The 17,519-nt window shown below is 42.4% G+C and overlaps 1 protein-coding gene across 10 annotated transcripts in view; it reads left to right on the plus strand.

Annotated features, from left to right (window-relative positions):
• The window catches only part of CASP8 (caspase 8), a 50,411-nt gene that overhangs the window by 30,872 nt on the left and 2,020 nt on the right, over positions 1-17,519 (plus strand). For 7 of the 10 annotated variants that reach the window (XM_054479091.2, XM_054479090.2, XM_063648339.1 and 4 more), the window contains 7 exons: positions 902-1,232; positions 5,954-6,059; positions 7,143-7,281; positions 7,403-7,447; positions 9,392-9,456; positions 11,336-11,477; positions 16,641-17,142. In XM_054479091.2, the coding sequence (XP_054335066.1) occupies positions 928-1,232; positions 5,954-6,059; positions 7,143-7,281; positions 7,403-7,447; positions 9,392-9,456; positions 11,336-11,477; positions 16,641-17,142 (1,304 nt within the window). In that variant the 5' untranslated portion in view covers positions 902-927. Of the gene's footprint in view, positions 1-901; positions 1,233-5,953; positions 6,060-7,142; positions 7,282-7,402; positions 7,448-9,391; positions 9,457-11,335; positions 11,478-16,640; positions 17,143-17,519 lie in introns of those variants that run through there. The other 3 variants (XM_063648338.1, XM_063648340.1, XM_063648341.1) reach the window with 2 other exon arrangements.

The following is a 17,519-nucleotide window of genomic DNA, read 5'->3' on the forward strand; positions in this document are numbered from 1 at the left end:
CAAGTCTTCCAGTCTGTCCTTTGCACTTTGAATGTTAATTCCCAATTGGATAATGTCATTCTCATTTTTACAGTCCTTTCTTAGCTCCTCATCACCTCCAGGACAAAGCCTAAACCCCTTGCCCCATGGTAATGCGGCCCCTTTGTGACATGGTACCTGGCTAGAGCTTCATCCCTTTGTCCCATCACTCTCCATCCCAGACCCTTTGTAGTTACTTTATTGAGCTCCTTGTGCCTGCCTGAATGGACTTGAAAGTTCCTACCTCCATCTTTTACGTTGTTTCCTGTAAGAATTGTGCTTTCTCACATTCTCCCCAAAATCCCTTCCCCACAGGAAGCCCTTCTCCCAGGCTAAGCTAAAGTTTCTTCCTTTACATCCCTACCACACTCTGGTCACAACCCTCTAACTATTGGCTTGCTTTTTTTTTTTTTCTGTGTGAGACAGAGTCTTGCCCTGTCGCCCAGGCTGGAGTGCAGTGGCACGATCTCCGCTCACTGCAACCTCCACCTCCCGGGTTCAAGCGATTCTCCTGCCCGAGCCTCCAGAGTAGCTGGGATTACAGGTGCCTGCCTCCACGCCCGGCTAATTTTTGTACTTTTAGTAGAGACGGGGTTTCACCACGTTAGTCAGGCTGGTCTCGAACTCCTGACCTCGTAATCCGCCTGCCTTGGCCTCCCAAAGTGTTGGGATTACAGGCGTGAGCCACCGCGCCCAGCCCATTGGCTTGTTTGTATGTCTACCTTCCTAAACAGTAAGAGGGAACTTGTCTGGTGTTCTTTTTTTCTCTCCTGTGCTCACAGCACAATGACTAGTATCTAGTAGTTGCAGTAGCCTTTGATGAACAAGCCAGCAAATGGTACTTTTCTTCCTTATCTGAACATACCATTGTATTTTGACTTAGATTATATTCTCCTGCCTTTTGAAAAGATGGACTTCAGCAGAAATCTTTATGATATTGGGGAACAACTGGACAGTGAAGATCTGGCCTCCCTCAAGTTCCTGAGCCTGGACTACATTCCACAAAGGAAGCAAGAACCCATCAAGGATGCCTTGATGTTATTCCAGAGGCTCCAGGAAAAGAGAATGTTGGAGGAGAGCAATCTGTCCTTCCTGAAGGAGCTTCTCTTCCGAATTAATAGACTGGATTTGCTGATTACGTACCTAAACACTAGAAAGGAGGAGATGGAAAGGGAACTTCAGACACCAGGCAGGGCTCAGATTTCTGCCTACAGGTGGGTAGAAACTCCCATTGTGGGACTGGGAGGTGTGGGTTGAATGGACAACCTCTGAGCTGATTGGGGCTTGTCTTTGTGGTACCCTGCCTAGTGCCTGGGAACCCAGCTGTGCCGCAATTCTAAGCTTCTACAGAAAGACAGTGGTGCCTTGGGTGGTCCTGCTAAAGGCTGTAAAACTTAGCTTCTCCCCACCCTAGAGAGAGTGGGTAAACAAAGGTGTGAGACAGAAACCACATTCAGTATCACTTGGGAGGCTTTGGGAAGATGTCCCACTGGCGCCAGAATAAGAAATTTAGGGGCCTTATGTATAATTCTATAAGAATGCTAAGACCATAAAATAAAAATTTATTTTTCAAAGTGAAACATTACTTAGAGGTATGCTGAAGTTATAATAGTTATTCTAAATGTTCCCATTTTTTTCCTCTCTTATCTTGGTGCCTCTCGATATCCAGATTGTGTGCTTACTTTGCCCATCCATTGAGTAAAGCGTCACGGCTTCCCACCCTGAAATCCCCCTCCCCATCTGCTTGCAGATGGCTATGAAAATTTTCAATGAGATTTAAGGGTTTTCTGCCACACTTAAAGACTCGAATGACAAAGTTCTTTACAGAGCTGTAAGCCGCTGGCCTGGCACATACGGCTAGGCAGTCCCCACCGAGGCTGCCCAGCTCCTGTGAGCCCAGCCGTATGACAGTTCTAAGCTTCTATAGGAAGACAGTGGCACCTTGGGTCATCCTGCCAAAGGCTGTAAAACTCAGCTTCTCCCCACCCTAGGGAGAGTGGGTAACCAAAGGTGTGAGAGAGAAAAACCCCATTCAGTTACAACTTCATGATGCTGTGACAAGACTTTAAAAACAGAAACACATTGTCACTTTCTCTCTTTCAACATCTCCTATTATCAGACACTACTTAAAGCAATTTTAGCTTTGCTTTCAGGAAACTTCTACTGAAGCCTTCGCTCTGGGCCCATTTCATTGTCTCTGTTTGCTTGTTGATAACTATGGCATGTGAGATGGAAAGGGTTCACAGCCAGGGCTGACAGCTGCTGCCCTCTGATGGCCCAGCCCATGAATGCTCTGATCTTTCTATTCTCAGAGACTATTTTTTGTTTTGTTTCATTTTGTTTTTGAGACGGAGTCTCGCTTCATCACCCAGGCTAGAGTGCAGTGGCATGATCTCAGCTCACTGCAACCTCTACCTCCAGGGTTCAAGTGATTCTTCTGCCTCAGCCTCCCGAGTAGCTGGGATTACAGGTGTGTGCCACCATGCCCAGCTAATTTTTGTATTTTTAGTAGGACAGAGTTTCACTATGTTGGCCAGGCTGGTCTCGAACTCCTGACCTTAAGTTATCCACCCGCCTTGACCTCTCAAAGTGCTGGGATTATAGGTGTGAGCCACCGTGCCCAGCCAAGGCTTGACTATTTTGATTTTAAGTGACAAAAGAGATATTCTGGGCCGGGTGAGGTGGCTCACGTCTGTAATCCCAGCACTTTGGGAGGCTGAAGCGGGCGGATCACCTGAGGTCAGGAGTTCAAGACTAGCTTGGCCAACATGGTGAAACCCCATCTCTACCAAAAATATAAAAATTAGCTGGGCGTGGTGGCTCACGCCTGTAATCCCAGCTACTTGGGAGGCTGAGGCAGGAGAATCGCTTGAACCCGGGAGGTGGAGGTTGCAGTAAGCTGAGATCGTGCCATTGCACTCCAGCCTGGGCAACAAGAGTGAAACTCTGTCTCAAAAAAAAAAAAAAAAAAAAAAAAAAAGAGATATTCTGGGTGTATAATTTTCCTAGGGCTGCTGTAACAAAGTAACACAAACTAGCAGGTTTAAAACAGTTTTTGAAATGTGTTTTCATAGTTCTGGAGGCCTGAGTCAGAAGTCAAGATGCCAACAGTGTTGGTTCCCTTTAAGAGGCTCTGAGGAAGAATCTTTTTCATGCCTTTCCCTGCTTCTGGTGGGTGCAGGAATCCTCGGTGCTCCTTGTCTTGTAGATGAGGCACAGCAGTCTCTGCCTATGTTCCCTTCTCTGTGTCTAAATCTCCCTCTTATAAGGAGACAGTCACTGGATTAGGAATTAGGGCCCACCCTAATCCAGTATGGTCTCATCTTTGTGTGTGTGTGCTTGTGTGTGTGTGTGTGTGTGTAAGACAGTGTCTCACTACATCACCCAAGCTGGAGTGCAGTGGCATGATCTCGGCTCACTGCAACCTCCGCCTCCTGGGTTCAAGCAATCCTTCCACCTCAGCCTCCCAAGTAGCTGGGACTACAGGCACCTGCCACCATGTCTGGCTAATTTTTGTATTTTTTGTGGAGATGGGGTTTCGAAATGTTGCCTAGGCTAGTCTTGAACTCCTGGGCTCATGCGATCTGCCCACCTCGGCCTCCCAAGTTCTGGGATTATGGGAGTGATCCACTGCGCCTGGCCAGCATGACCTCATCTTAATGAGATTTTATCTGCAAATGTCCTGTGTCCACATAAGGTCGCATTCTCATATTTCAGGTAGACATGAATTTTGGGGAAGAAGGGAGAACACTATTCAACCAGTACACTAGATAGCTTTGGTTTACTAGCATTGTGAAGTCTTTATAAGGAACTTATTCATTAAGGCACCAGTTAGTCCTAAAAGCCCACAGCCCCAGAACAAGGAAAGCCGAGGGGGTCTCATCTTGTGCCCACCATCTTGGTTCTTTGAAGGTTCCACTTCTGCCGCATGAGCTGGGCTGAAGCAAACAGCCAGTGCCAGACACAATCTGTACCTTTCTGGTGGAGGGTCGATCATATATTAATAAGGCAGGATCTCTCTTAAAAATCTTTAATGTGTTGGCTTAGAGATAAAAGGGTCAGTGCAATCCTGACTAACTGCTTGTTCATTATCATTGAATACTAGCCAGGAGCTAATAAATATGATAGGGTGGCCACTTACCATTATAAGAAAACACTAGACATTTTATTTTCCAGTTATAATTGCTACCTATAAAATAAGTATCTTATAAACTATTCAGTTTCATTACTAAACAGTGATGGTACAAGAAAGCCTGTAGGCTTCAATAATGAGGAAAGCAAAAGGGTAAATACCTTGTAATAAAGGTGAAAGAGTCAGAGTAGCTTTGGATTAGATCCAATTTTGGCCAAAATGAAAGCTTTAGATAAACACTTCTAGGGTAGAGAGTCCACGAGAAGGAGGATAAGGCAGATGGTAATACTGAGCAATTTCTGTTTCTGTGCCATTTTTATTTTCAGAATTTTATTTTTCTAATTAAATTTTAAAGTCAACGTGTTTATGTATTAAAATTATTTTCCTTTACACCATAGTATTGAAAGGTTTGCTGACTTCTAAAACATTCCTGTGTTCACCTATTCGACAAGCATATTCCAAGAGCCTAAATGTGCCAGCCTAAATGTGCCACACATAAATGTGATAGGCATAGATTAGGAAATAGTAACACCTATCACTCATTGAGCACTTAATGTGTTGCCAAAGATTGGTTTAAGTACTTCACATAAACTTATTTGTGTAACCCTCGACACCTTCCTATGATGTGGTTACGGATAATTATCTTCAGTCTATGGACGAGGAAAAAATGTGTAACATGTCTAAAGTTAACGCTGCTCAAAGATGGTGGAACCAAGGCTCCAACACCAATAGCCTGGGTCCGCTGCACTCAAACATTGCACCTCACAACCATCTGGGTTTATGAAAATAAAAAGGGTACGGACCTGGCCATTAGGGGACTTGAACAGTTTCTAAACAGACAATTATTTTTTGTTTTTATTTTTAGTGTGGTGGCATGATCACAGCTCACTGCAGCCTCAACCTCCGGGGCTCAAGTGATCCTCTCACCTCAGCTTCTGGAGTAGCTGGGACCACAGGTGCATGCCACCACACCCGGCTAATTTTTAAATATTTTTGGTAGAGATGGGGTCTTGCTATGTTGCCCAGGCTGGTCTCAAACCCCTGGGCTCAAGTGATCCTCCTCCTGCCTGGGCCTCCTAATGCACTGGAATTAGAGGCATGAACCACTGCACCAGGCCAACAGACAATTATGTGTGTTATCCTTTTGGGGTTACTAAGTCATAGTGGAGTGAATGCAGCTTTGAGGATGCTCAGGCAATGCTTCAGTTGATTGTTCGTGGATGGGCGTCTGCAGATAGACAAGGGGATGGGGTGTAGGGGCACCGCGGAAAGGGGTGAGGGCAGGGCAGCTGGGTGTGTTTGGGGCTTCAGGTCCTTTAGTGTTTGTGGTCTGGTCTGTGATGGGGATGTATTCGGAGACTTTGTATTCCAGAACCGAATGCTTGGCCTTCTTACTGAAGATAACGACTGGGAGAATACTGACCAGTTTTGATTAGGGAAGTCATGAGTCAATGTGCATTTTGAAAAGCATAATTTCCAAAAGGCAAAGCTTTTTGCTATTGCAACAAAATCTTGATTTTATAGAAAAAAAAAAAAAGGAAAACAAGATTTACTTAACTGAAATAAACTGAAAGAAAAGTTGATAGAACTTTAAATTGTTAAGGGTGGGAAAGTCAGGGAGGAGCCAGTAGACTTCTGTGTCACTACACCAGCCTCTTTCCAAGGGCTCAACTCATAAACCATGCCATTAACTGGCTTTATGTTGAAGGGAGGCCTTTGGAATCAAGCCCACTGTGATTCCATATATCAAATGGGAAATTATTTGGGAAAAGGTTTCTAAAGTGTCTCCATTTCCCACCACAGGGTCATGCTGTATCAGATTTCAGAAGAAGTGAGCAGATCAGAATTGAGGTGTTTTAAGTTTCTTTTGCAAGAGGAAATCTCCAAATGCAAACTGGATGATGACATGGTAAGACCTGGTATCTTACTGAGATTTAGTCCTGAGACTTGGTTAGCCAGGGGGCATTTCTGAGACCAAAGAGAGGGGGTATTTTGGTAAAAGCAACCTGGATTCTCACTTTTTAACTAGAAGAAGAAAGTTGTCAGCACGAGTATTACAGATGTGATTCCTTTAGACTGAAGTGCTGCTCGTGCTAGTTATTGGGAGCAAGGAAGAGTCAGAGGCCGGGAGAAGGAGGCTGGTTGTGCAGATGCAGCCCAGCCTGAGACCCGGCAGAGCTGGGAAAGACAGTGGTGGGTCTGAGACATTTCCTCCACTTCTGCAGTCCCCGAAACAACCTGGGACCTGAAACTCTGTGTGTATATTGTGTCTGTATGTTGTGTGTCTGTGTTTTGTGTCTCTGTGTGTTGTATGTCTCTGTGTGTGTTTTGCATGTCTGTGTGTTGTATGTGTATCTCTGTGTCTGTGTGTGCCTTTCTCTGTGTATAGTGTGTGTCTGTATTTGTGTGTGATATGTGTATCTCTGTGTGTCTCTGTATAAGTGGTGTGTGTCTGTGTATCTCTGTGTCTGTGTGTGTGTGTTCTCTGTGTGGTATGTGTGTCTGTGTGTTGTGTAGTGTGTATTGTATTTATGCCCCTGTGTGTGTATCACTGAGTATACTCTGTGTGTGTCGTGTGTATCTGTGTGTGTATGTGTGTGTCTGTGTGTCTGTATGTACTCAGGTCTGGAGAGGCAATGCTGGGGGTGAGGCTGTCCCCAGGGTGTCGCCATGATGACCGGGCTGCTGTCTCAGGCTGTTTCACAGTTCCCAAGTAATGCATTCGCAGGAGATTTGAGCACAGGGCCTGGGGACTGGGTGATATCTGACATGGCTTCTCCTTTATCCTCTCACTTCTGTCTTTCTGGGCCAGAAAACATGGAATCGCTTCCCTAGTAGCCTGCTGGCTGTGAGAGACCAGCAGAAACTGTCAGAAACTTGGGAAGCAAGGGCAGGTCCTTGGTTGGAGAAAGTGGAAGTTAAAAAAAAAAATCTAATCTAAAAACCAGTAGGGCTCAATCCAGATTCCCAACTTTATTTCTCCTCCTCTTAGAACCTGCTGGATATTTTCATAGAGATGGAGAAGAGGGTCATCCTGGGAAAAGGAAAGTTGGACATCCTGAAAAGAGTCTGTGCCCAAATCAACAAGAGCCTGCTGAAGATAATCAACGACTATGAAGAATTCAGCAGAGGTAGAAACAACCTGACAGCCGGGAATCGGCAAAACCTACTCTAAAAGTGAAACTGACAAATCTGTCCATATCACAGTTGTTTCTAATCAAATATTGTTTGGGGTTTCCCCTTTTAATTCAGAGAGAAGAAGCAGCCTTGAAGGAAGTCCTGATGAATTTTCAAATGGTAATGCTTGGAGATACATTTTCAAGATTTAGTTAATTTACTCTCTGGTACCTGCGTGTGTCCTCCCCACAGCCTTCTACCACATGCACGTCTTAACGTGCCTGCTCTACTTTTTCTTTTTGAGACAGTTTTACTTTGTTTCCCAGGCTGGAGAGCAGTGGCACCATCTCGGCTCACTGCAACCTCCGCCTCCCAGGTTCAAGCAATTCTCCTGCCTCAGCCTCCTGAGAAGCTGGGTTTACAGGTGCATGCACCACCACGCCTGGCTAATTTTGTATTTTTATTAGAGACGGGGTTTTACCATATTGGCCTGGCTAGTCTCAAACTCCTGACCTCAGGTGATCCTCCTGCCTTGGCCTCTCAAAGTGCTGGGATTACAGGCATGAGCCACTGTGCCTGGCCGCACCTGCTCTCCTAAGACCTGCAGCCCAGGCTGGCAAGTTTGAAATAGGTGCAGAGTTAGTCAGTAATAAGTAATTTAACATCATTTTTTCTATGTGGCTTTTTTTTTCTCCTTGACGTGCTGCTTATGTTATGCACTGAGTAGCTGGATTTAAATTATGTTTCATAATTTTCTTGGTTAAGTCACTTCCTCTTTCAACACATTCTACACTAAGTCACTCCTTTCAACTTCCTTTCACTTTTTCTACCTGGTAAGTGAGGCTGAACCAAGAGACAGAGCTCTCAACGATCTCCTTCAAAATTTTGATTAATCAAATATTCTTTTTTTTTTTTTTTTTCTTTTTGAGACAATGTCTTACTTTGTCCCCCAGGCTGGAATGCAGTGGCGCAATCTTGGCTTACCACAGCCTCGGCCTCCTGGACTCAAACGATCCTCTTCCCTCAACCCCCTGAGTAGCTGGGACCACAGGCACAAGCCACCATGCCCAGCTAATTTTTGTATGTCTTGTAGAGATGGGGTTTCGCTGTGTTGCCCAGGCTGATCTTGAACTCCTGAGCTCAAGCCATCCATCTACCTGGGCCTCCCAAAGTGCTGGGACTATAGGCAATTAATAAAGTATTCTTTCTGATGAGAAAAATTATATATACTAATCGAAGATGATTTTAAATTCAGAGAAATTTTTACAAGTCCAAGAACGCCATCACTCCATTCATATTAATATGAATATTTTTATTGTATTTTTACCTTGGTTCTTTGTGGTGTGTGTGTGTAAAATACGTTTTGGATCATTCAAATGTATTTTAAAGATTAATGTCTGTGCAGGCTGTCCTTCCCTTTCCCCTCTGCCTGCTGAGCCCAAGGCCTTAAGAATACTTTAAGGAGTAAAGTAGTAAATCATTAATTCATCCTGAGCTAGTGGCTTTATTAATGAGTATCTCACAAATACCACAAAAATTCAACCTGGCCATATGGAGAATAGAAAATTATGGCATTTCTTGGTATGCTTTTCTCTTTGGCGAGGAGACAACTTGACCTTGTGTTTCCAGAAGCATGTTAATTGCCCTGCTTGCAGAATCTCTCTGGCTTGAAAGGAGATTATATTCATGGCAGTCTGTGAATTTTCATTTTATTTCATTTGTTTATTTGAGACAGAGTCTCACTCTGTCGCCCAGGCTAGAGTGCAGTGGTGCGATCTCAGCTCACTGCAACCACTACCTCCCAAGTTCAAGTGATTCTCCTGCCTCAGCCTCCTGAGTAGCTGGGACTACAGGTGCCTACCACCATGCCTGGCTAATTTTTTTGTACTTTTAGTAGAGACAGGGTTTCACCATGTTGGCCAGGCTGGTCTCGAACTCCTGACCTCAAGTGATCTGCCCATCTTGGCCTCCCAAAGTGCTGGGATTACAGGTGTGAGCCACTGTGCCCAGCTTGAATTTTCATCTTAAAAAAGACCTTATGTTGTCCTATGTGCTACATATTTCATTACCAGTGTACCTTTCCTGCCATGTCTCATTCTAGATGTGTCTCTTCGTTGTTTGCAGGGGAGGAGTTGTGTGGGGTAATGACAATCTCGGACTCTCCAAGAGAACAGGATAGTGAATCACAGGTAGATGGAAACCTCCAAATCCTTTTTCTTTTTACATTACAGATTCTAGTTATTTAATTTGTTAGCTTTTTTTTTTTTTTGCTGCCAGATAAACTGATAAGGGGCAGAAACTTACTGAAAATTTTGAGAACTGTAGAAAAAATTCACACAAAAAAAGTTAAAAATATGACTTAATTTTTAAAATGTGACTCCTTCAGTTTTCTGTGCATTTGAATTTTATTTTAAGACCCGAGATGAAGATACTGGAATAGTTGGAGGGTGGAGGGGGTAAGAAGCCTCCTACCAAATCTTCTAGCAGCCGTGCCAGCCTGGATGGAGGAGTGGTTTGGATAAAGAGTCTAGCAGGAATGGAAAAAGCAAAGCCTTTTCCTTTAGCTTAACGTTTCAAAAATTCTTCTCCTTTGTGATTAGGTGTAAGCAGCAAACTCTCATAATCTAGCCATCTCTGTGTTTTCGTCTCAGTGAACCAGCAGAAACATGTACTTTTTAGGCATAATAACTTCTCTTTATGTAATCAACAATCCACCAAATACATCCCGACTTATTAGCCCATTTGCTCCTCCTCATGGTAGGAAGAAGAGGAAATCCTGAATCTCTGAAGTAGGCTTGAGAGAGATTATTCACTAGTGTGGGCTCCTGAGAAAATTACCAGACCTCTTTCATCTGAAAGTCAAGGATTAACCCAAGTAATGTGGTACTTTCTAAACAGTATAGCATGCTACAAGCAGTGTCCCCACTGAACAGCTAAAAACACTGTCTTAATATCTTAGTAAATCTTAGTATCTTTTTCCTTTTTTAATGTTTTATTGAGACAGGGGTCTTGCTACGTTGCCAAGCCAGGTCTCGAACTCCTGGCCTCAAGCAATCCTCCTGCCTTGGCCTCCCAAAGTCTGGGATTATAGATACTAGCCACCGTGCCTGGCCAAATCTTAGTGTCTTAATATCTCAGTAAATACACTTAATATGCTTAATAAATACTTAGAACACTTAACAGTAAATAATAAAAACTTAACATACTTGGTACAAACTTTATCAAATATTTAATATCTTAGAGTTAACCTATTAAGATAACAGGTTACTTGCCCAAAGTCATAAGGTGAAGTAGAGGCAGGAACTGGGCTTCCTAGCCTGGAGTCCTTTTCTCCACTTCAAGGCGCTACGCAGACCAACTAAATGCTGAGTATCTCAGCACTGAAACAGCCCTAGGAGAATGAATAGGACACAGGGCCATCCCTGGTCAGTACTATGAGGTACTGCAGTTGGATACCATAACCTACAGTGTAGTCAGGACCTCCCTGACCAGCCCATCTCTTCCCAGCAGCCACCGTGGTCCTGAGAGCCGGGTTAAGCCATCACCTTTAAAATCCTGGGACCACACTGTGCAATGCAATGCATGAATGGGAGACCCTCAGCTGTTAGCCAGGAAGCACAGATGAGTTCAGTAGACAGCCAAGAGAATCACAAGTCATGGCGTGGGGGCAGCCAAAGACATTCATTCATTCAGTGACTCTTGATTGAGCTCTCACAAGTTAATACACCGTAGTCCCTGGCACAGATGTTATCAACCTCAAGGAGTCTTCTGTATAGTATGGGAAGCAGAAATGAGAACAAACAATAATACAATATGATGACAACAATATTAATATATGTGCAAAGTGCTCAGGAGGCCCAGGTATTGGGACACTGACTTTACAACGATAGGGCAGAAGTCTGAGAGGTCCTGTGTGAAGGAAATAGGTAGAAGCTAGTTCTTCAAGGAAACGACCCCGAGTTGGGGTGGGGCAATGGAAAGCAAGTCCTCTTACTAGGGAGTTGTTTGTTTACATCTCTAGTGTTTGACCCACAGAGTCAGCTCCTGGGTTGGGTTTTTGTTTTCCAGACTTTGGACAAAGTTTACCAAATGAAAAGCAAACCTCGGGGATACTGTCTGATCATCAACAATCACAATTTTGCAAAAGCACGGGAGAAAGTGCCCAAACTTCACAGCATTAGGGACAGGAATGGAACACACTTGGATGCAGGTACAGTAGAACCCAAAAGAGAAAAGTGAAATATTTCTTATGCCTATTTTTTTTTAAATCAAAAGGGAGAGAACAAAAACTATACCAAAAGGGCCATGTTTCAAGAAAATGGATTGAAACATATTTCCCTGTGGAGGCAAAGAACATTCTTATACATTTATCAGTTTCCTGCTTTTTTTTTTAAATTAATTTTTTAAATAAAAGCAATGTATGTATAAATATAAAATATCAAATCTTACTAAAAGACATAATGAAAAGCAGTAGTAAGCTTTGTTTTGAATTCAGCTAAATGCATAGCGCTTCTGTGGAATGCATTAGGCGATGAAATTGCCGTGATATCAAAGCTCTTATAGAGGCTGCATTTTTACAGGTTGGGCTGTTAAGTGCAGCAGAAATTGTGGGTTCTTAACAGAAGTAGCATTTTCAAGTATTAAATATTAAACTGGTTAGCAATTCTGCTCAGCCAATTTAAGCTAAGATCAAGAACTTACAAGTTAAATGAAAAAACAATTTGTAGTATGTGAATATAAAAAGTGACTACAACAACAAAAAATAAAAATCATCCATCACCATTGAGATATTAATAATTTTGATTTGATCAAAGAACTTTTGGAAATAGTGTTCATCAGGCTTAACATCAATTATTGATGTTTTGCAAATGGAGGTAAGTTTAGAAAATTAATGTAGACTGATTATAATCATCAGGACTCTGTAATGGCCCCATTAACATTTTTTTTTTTTGAGACAAAGTCTCACTCTGTTGCCCAGGCTGGAGTGCAGTGGTGCGATCTCAGCTCACTGCAGCCTCCACCTCCCCGGTTCAAGTGATTCTCCTGCCTCAGCCTCCCATGTAGCTGGGACTACAGGCACACACCACTGCACCTGGCTAATTTTTGTATTTTTAGTAGAGATGGGGTTTTGCCATATTGGCCAGGCTGGTCTTGAACTCCTGACCTCAAGTGATCCGCCTGCCTTGGCCTCCCAAAGTGCTGGGATTACAGGTGTGAGCCACCTGTACCTGGTCCCTGTTAACATTTGATTTGTTTATTTAAGCAAATCTAAGCCTTTAAAAAGGCACAGAGATTAAGTCCATTGATTACATCATTAGTCATTATGCGCTTGGTATTGAAAAAAACATTTCGGACCCTTGATTTGTATTCTTTTAAAATTAAAACATTTCTATTAAAATAACATTTGCTTCTATTTCTGGCAGTTCATTTTCTTATAACTGGCCCATGATTGACTAGTCTCTGGTAGGCATTCGAGTCTGTGTGTCTTGCTTTTTCTGTTCCTGTTCTTATGTTTGATGCTGAATGAGTAAAAGTAGGAGACCCAGCTGCAGAAGTCATTTCTCCTGAGAGACTCCCTTCTGTCCTGCTTCAGTGCCTTCAGACTTACTTTACAGTCATTTTTTTTTAATCAACATTCCACATTTCCAAAGGATCAGAATTTTTTTCACAGAACCAACACACTGTATTAGTCTTGCCAAAGTGCTTCCAAATCAACAAGGGCCTATTGCATTTCAGTTATTTTTTCTATTCCTAATGCTAGACTGTATTTTTTTTTTTTTTTTTTTTGAGACAGAGTCTCACTCTGTTGCCCAGGCTGGAGTGCAATTGCATGATCTTGGCTCACCGCAACCTCTGCCTCCCAGGTTCAAGTAATTCTCCTGCCTCAGCCTCCCAAGTAGCTGGGATTACAGGCATGTGCCACCACACCCAGTTAATTGTATTTAGTAGAGATGGGGTTTCACCATGTTGGTCAGGCTGGTCTCGAACTCCTGACCTCAGGTGATCCACTCGCCTCGGCCTCCCAAAGTGCTGGGATTACAGGTGTGAGCCACTGCGCCTGGCTGAGATTGCCTTTTGACTGATGACTTATGTTTAGCTCTGATGTGCTGACAGGGACAAAATGCTGGCGAAGGAATAAAAAAGGAATAATCCAACAAGGATCAAGAGAACAGGAATGGAGACAATAGCTAATGAAAGGTTTCCAACAATTTGGGGGAGTCGAAAAAAAAGAGTAGAGGTAATTGACTTAACAGAGAAAGCTACAACCTCACTGATTACAGAGGGGAACACAGAAAGGAGGCAAACCTATTTATCCCACAGAATCCTGGAAAAATTCAGCAATTGGAGGTACAAAGTGTAGGTGAGGCAATGAGCAGAAAACAGGAAGATTCTTTGAAAGCCTATATAAGCCTATACAATCCTCTGATTCATACCTCCCTCTCATAGAGCCAGCAACTATTCTTACTCTACCATCATAAGGAACAGGAAGTTTGTTTTCTCATAAAATTGAACCAGAGAGGCTCTACACTTCCGTGTGCCAGGCCCAGCAAAGGAAGCAAGGAAGAATTTTACTGAACACAGAGAGACTGAAGAAAACCTACTGGTGGCATGGAGTCAGATCTCTAAACCAACTTGGTTCCAAGACACTGGCAGCACATACAGACTTACCTCTGGAGAAGCTGAAAGCTCTAGCTAAAATACATACAGATAATGACATCTGGAGGTTTCCTAATGAAATGATCAGGTCCCCAACCAATCATCTTGCTATGAAATCCCTCAGAGAACAAACCACATCCACAAACACAGAGCTCTCAGTCGACTTTTTAATGGACTAATTAGTCAATTTATGAAGGGACAACCAAAGGTCAGCAGGCATTTGAAGAAAGGCTCTAATACAAAAGAGAGGCAGCTTGGTACGGTGGCTCACACCTGTAAATCCCAGCACTTTGGGAGGCCGAGACAGGCGAATCGCCTGAGGTCAGGAGTTCAAGCCCAGCCTGAACAACATGGTGAAATCCCATCTCTACTAAAAATACAAAAATTAGCCGGGCATGGTGGCAGGTGCCTGTAATCCCAGCTACTACAGAGGCTGAGGCAGAAGAATCACTTGAACCTGGGAGGTGGAAGTTGCAGTGAGCTGAGATCGTACCACTGCACTCCAGCCTGGGTGACGGAGCAAGACTCTGTCTCAAATAAATAAACAAATTACTAGATAAATGAGAGGCAATGCAAACAACAAGAAAAACATGAAACAGAATATGAATGAAACAAAGATAATGTTGAGAAAAAAGCTTAATGCTTAATATTGGTATTTAGTATTCTTAGAGAGTATTTAGTATTCTTAGAGGTATTTAGTATTCTTAATATTGGTATTTAGTATTCTTAGAGAGTATACTTAGAGAGTATTCTTAGAGAGTTAATATTGGTATTTAGTATTCTTAGAGAGTATTCTTAGAGAGTTAGTTAAAGGTCCATAAAAGAACAAGATGTTATGAAAAAGGGACAGAACAAGCAGGACTCCTTGAAAATTAAAAATCTGAGCACCAAAATGAAAAATTCAATAAAGTAGAAGATAAAGTCTAAGAAAGTAGGATAAAAAGACAAAAATAGAAAATAGGAGCAAAAGATAAGAAAATTCGATGCTAAATCAAGGATGTCCAATTTTTGACAATAAGAGTTCCAGAAAGGACAGAGAAAGGGGAAATGGAACTTTCCAAGAACGAAATGACACAATCTCCAGATTGAAAGGGTATAATGGATTAAGATTCACTTCCAAACATATCATACCCTAGAAGCTTCTGGAAAGAGAAAAAAGTAAGCCAAATATGTAAAGTATCAGGAATGAAAAGTCTTCTCTCTAGCAACACTGAAAGCTAAAAGACTGTGAAGAAAGGCCTTCGGAATTCTGAAGAAAAATGCTTTTGGAAATAGAACTCTATAAAGTAAAGACACATACAGGGGCTCAAAAAATGTACTCCTCATGGTTATGCTCCAGCAAAGGAAACTGATAAGAAAGAGGAAGTCATAGATGGAGGAAACAGGGAACCTACTATGAAAGAGAGATATCCCAGAAGAAGAGAAATTCATCTGGCCTACGGAACAGCCAGTTGGTATTACAGCAGAAGGATGCAGTGCTCTGGATGGAAAGTTTTCCAGGAAGAAATAAAAATGAGTCAGACAAGTAGCTTGAAAATGTTGAAAGATTTTGGCCAGATCCATTGAGCACTTGGAGAAAAAATAGTGTTAAGCATATAGGAAACAAAGCAGATGAAAAAATAATACAATTACGAATTCCAGGAAAGGCAAAAAGGTTAATAAGAAAGGAAACATAATGAAAGAACATTATGTTTACATAGTCTTAATAATAGAAATATTACTATGGGCCGGAGGTGGTGGCCCATGCCTACAATCCCAGCACTTTGGGAGGCCAAGGTGGGTGGGTCACTTGAGGCTGGGAGTTTGTGACCAACCTGGCCAACATGGCGAAACCCTGTCTCTACTAAAAATACAAAAATTAGCTGGGTGTGGTGGTGCGTGCCTGTAGTCCCACCTGCTTGGGAGGCTGAGGCAGGAGAATTGCTTGAACTTGGGGGGCAGAAGTTACAGTGAGCTGAGATTGTGACACTGCACTGTAGCCTGGGTGACAGTGAGACCTTTTCTAAAAAAAATTAAAAAAAATAAAAATATTACTATGGATTCAACCAAAAATTGTAAATAATTGAGTAAGAGCACCAAATGCTCATTCTCCATAATAAGAACTCAATGCGAAAGTCTAAAATTTATAAATGAGTAATTAGCAGTGTACCCAAATTCATTACAAAATGGAGGTTAATGTGAAAAAAAAGTGGTTAAAAACTGAAAGTGGTTGCCTTCATGGAATGTGACTAGGTAATGGGGAGGGATAGAGAGGGGATAACCTTTTGTAAAAGGTCTTCTAGTTCTATCTTATTAATTCATATCTTTTATTTTGCTATACATAAATAATTTTGAGAAGGTTTAGGATAAAATAAGTTGGATCTTTTATTCAAAAATTGGTTTTTTTTTCTGATTATGTAAATAATACAATCATTTTTAAAATTGGTTCAGTAGTAAGCCTAAATGATAGCTTACCCATCTTGTAAACTAGTTTAGCAGAGAAAACAGACCAACAATAACACTCTCTCCTTTCTCATTTGCTTCAGGGTTTGAGAATGTTTTTAGCTGGTGGCAATAAATATTAGAAGCCTGCAGAATCCAGCTACAAATATAGAGGGTTTTGCTCTTGAATTTCTAGTTCAAATTCTTATCTATCAATGTTATGCCCACTGTGCTCTCCAGCTCTGGTCTGTGAATTACTGTGGTATAACGTGACTGTTCAAATTTCACTTTTCAGGGGCTTTGACCACGACCTTTGAAGAGCTTCATTTTGAGATCAAGCCCCACAATGACTGCACAGTGGAGCAAATCTATGAGATTTTGAAAATCTACCAACTCATGGACCACAGTAACATGGACTGCTTCATCTGCTGTATCCTCTCCCATGGAGACAAGGGCATCATCTACGGCACTGATGGACAGGAGGCCCCCATCTATGAGCTGACATCTCAGTTCACTGGTTTGAAGTGCCCTTCTCTTGCTGGAAAACCCAAAGTGTTTTTTATTCAGGCTTGTCAGGGGGATAACTACCAGAAAGGTATACCTGTTGAGACTGATTCAGAGGGGCAACCTTATTTAGAAATGGATTTATCATCACCTCAAACGAGATATATCCCGGATGAGGCTGACTTTCTGCTGGGGATGGCCACTGTGAATAACTGTGTTTCCTACCGAAACCCTGCAGAGGGAACCTGGTACATCCAGTCACTTTGCCAGAGCCTGAAAGAGCGATGTCCTCGGTAAGTCTTGCCTACTCAGCCTTCCTTGCTGTTACACTACCTTCCCCTGCTACTCCATCACCACTACTATCTACTCATATTCAGAGCCTATTAGAAAGTGCTATATGGTTTAGATAACATTAACAGGTCAGAGAACTGTCCAAGGGGAGTGGTTTCCATTCATCTCTAAATGTCTAGCTGTAGATCACATAGCTGCATTTCCCAGGTCAGTTACAAAGTGGGACAGTGGCAAGTGTTAATAACATCCTTAGTTTATAGATGGAAAAGCTGAGATGCTTTATTCCTTTATTCAGCACCTCAAAGGACAATCAGGGTATCACAGAGCAGGAAAGGATGGGAAAGTCATATAGTCCAGCTCTCTGTCTTTAGGCCAAAAC

Source organism: Pongo pygmaeus, chromosome 11 (genome assembly GCF_028885625.2).
Source record: "Pongo pygmaeus isolate AG05252 chromosome 11, NHGRI_mPonPyg2-v2.0_pri, whole genome shotgun sequence".
In the NCBI taxonomy this organism is placed as follows: Eukaryota; Metazoa; Chordata; class Mammalia; order Primates; family Hominidae; genus Pongo; species Pongo pygmaeus.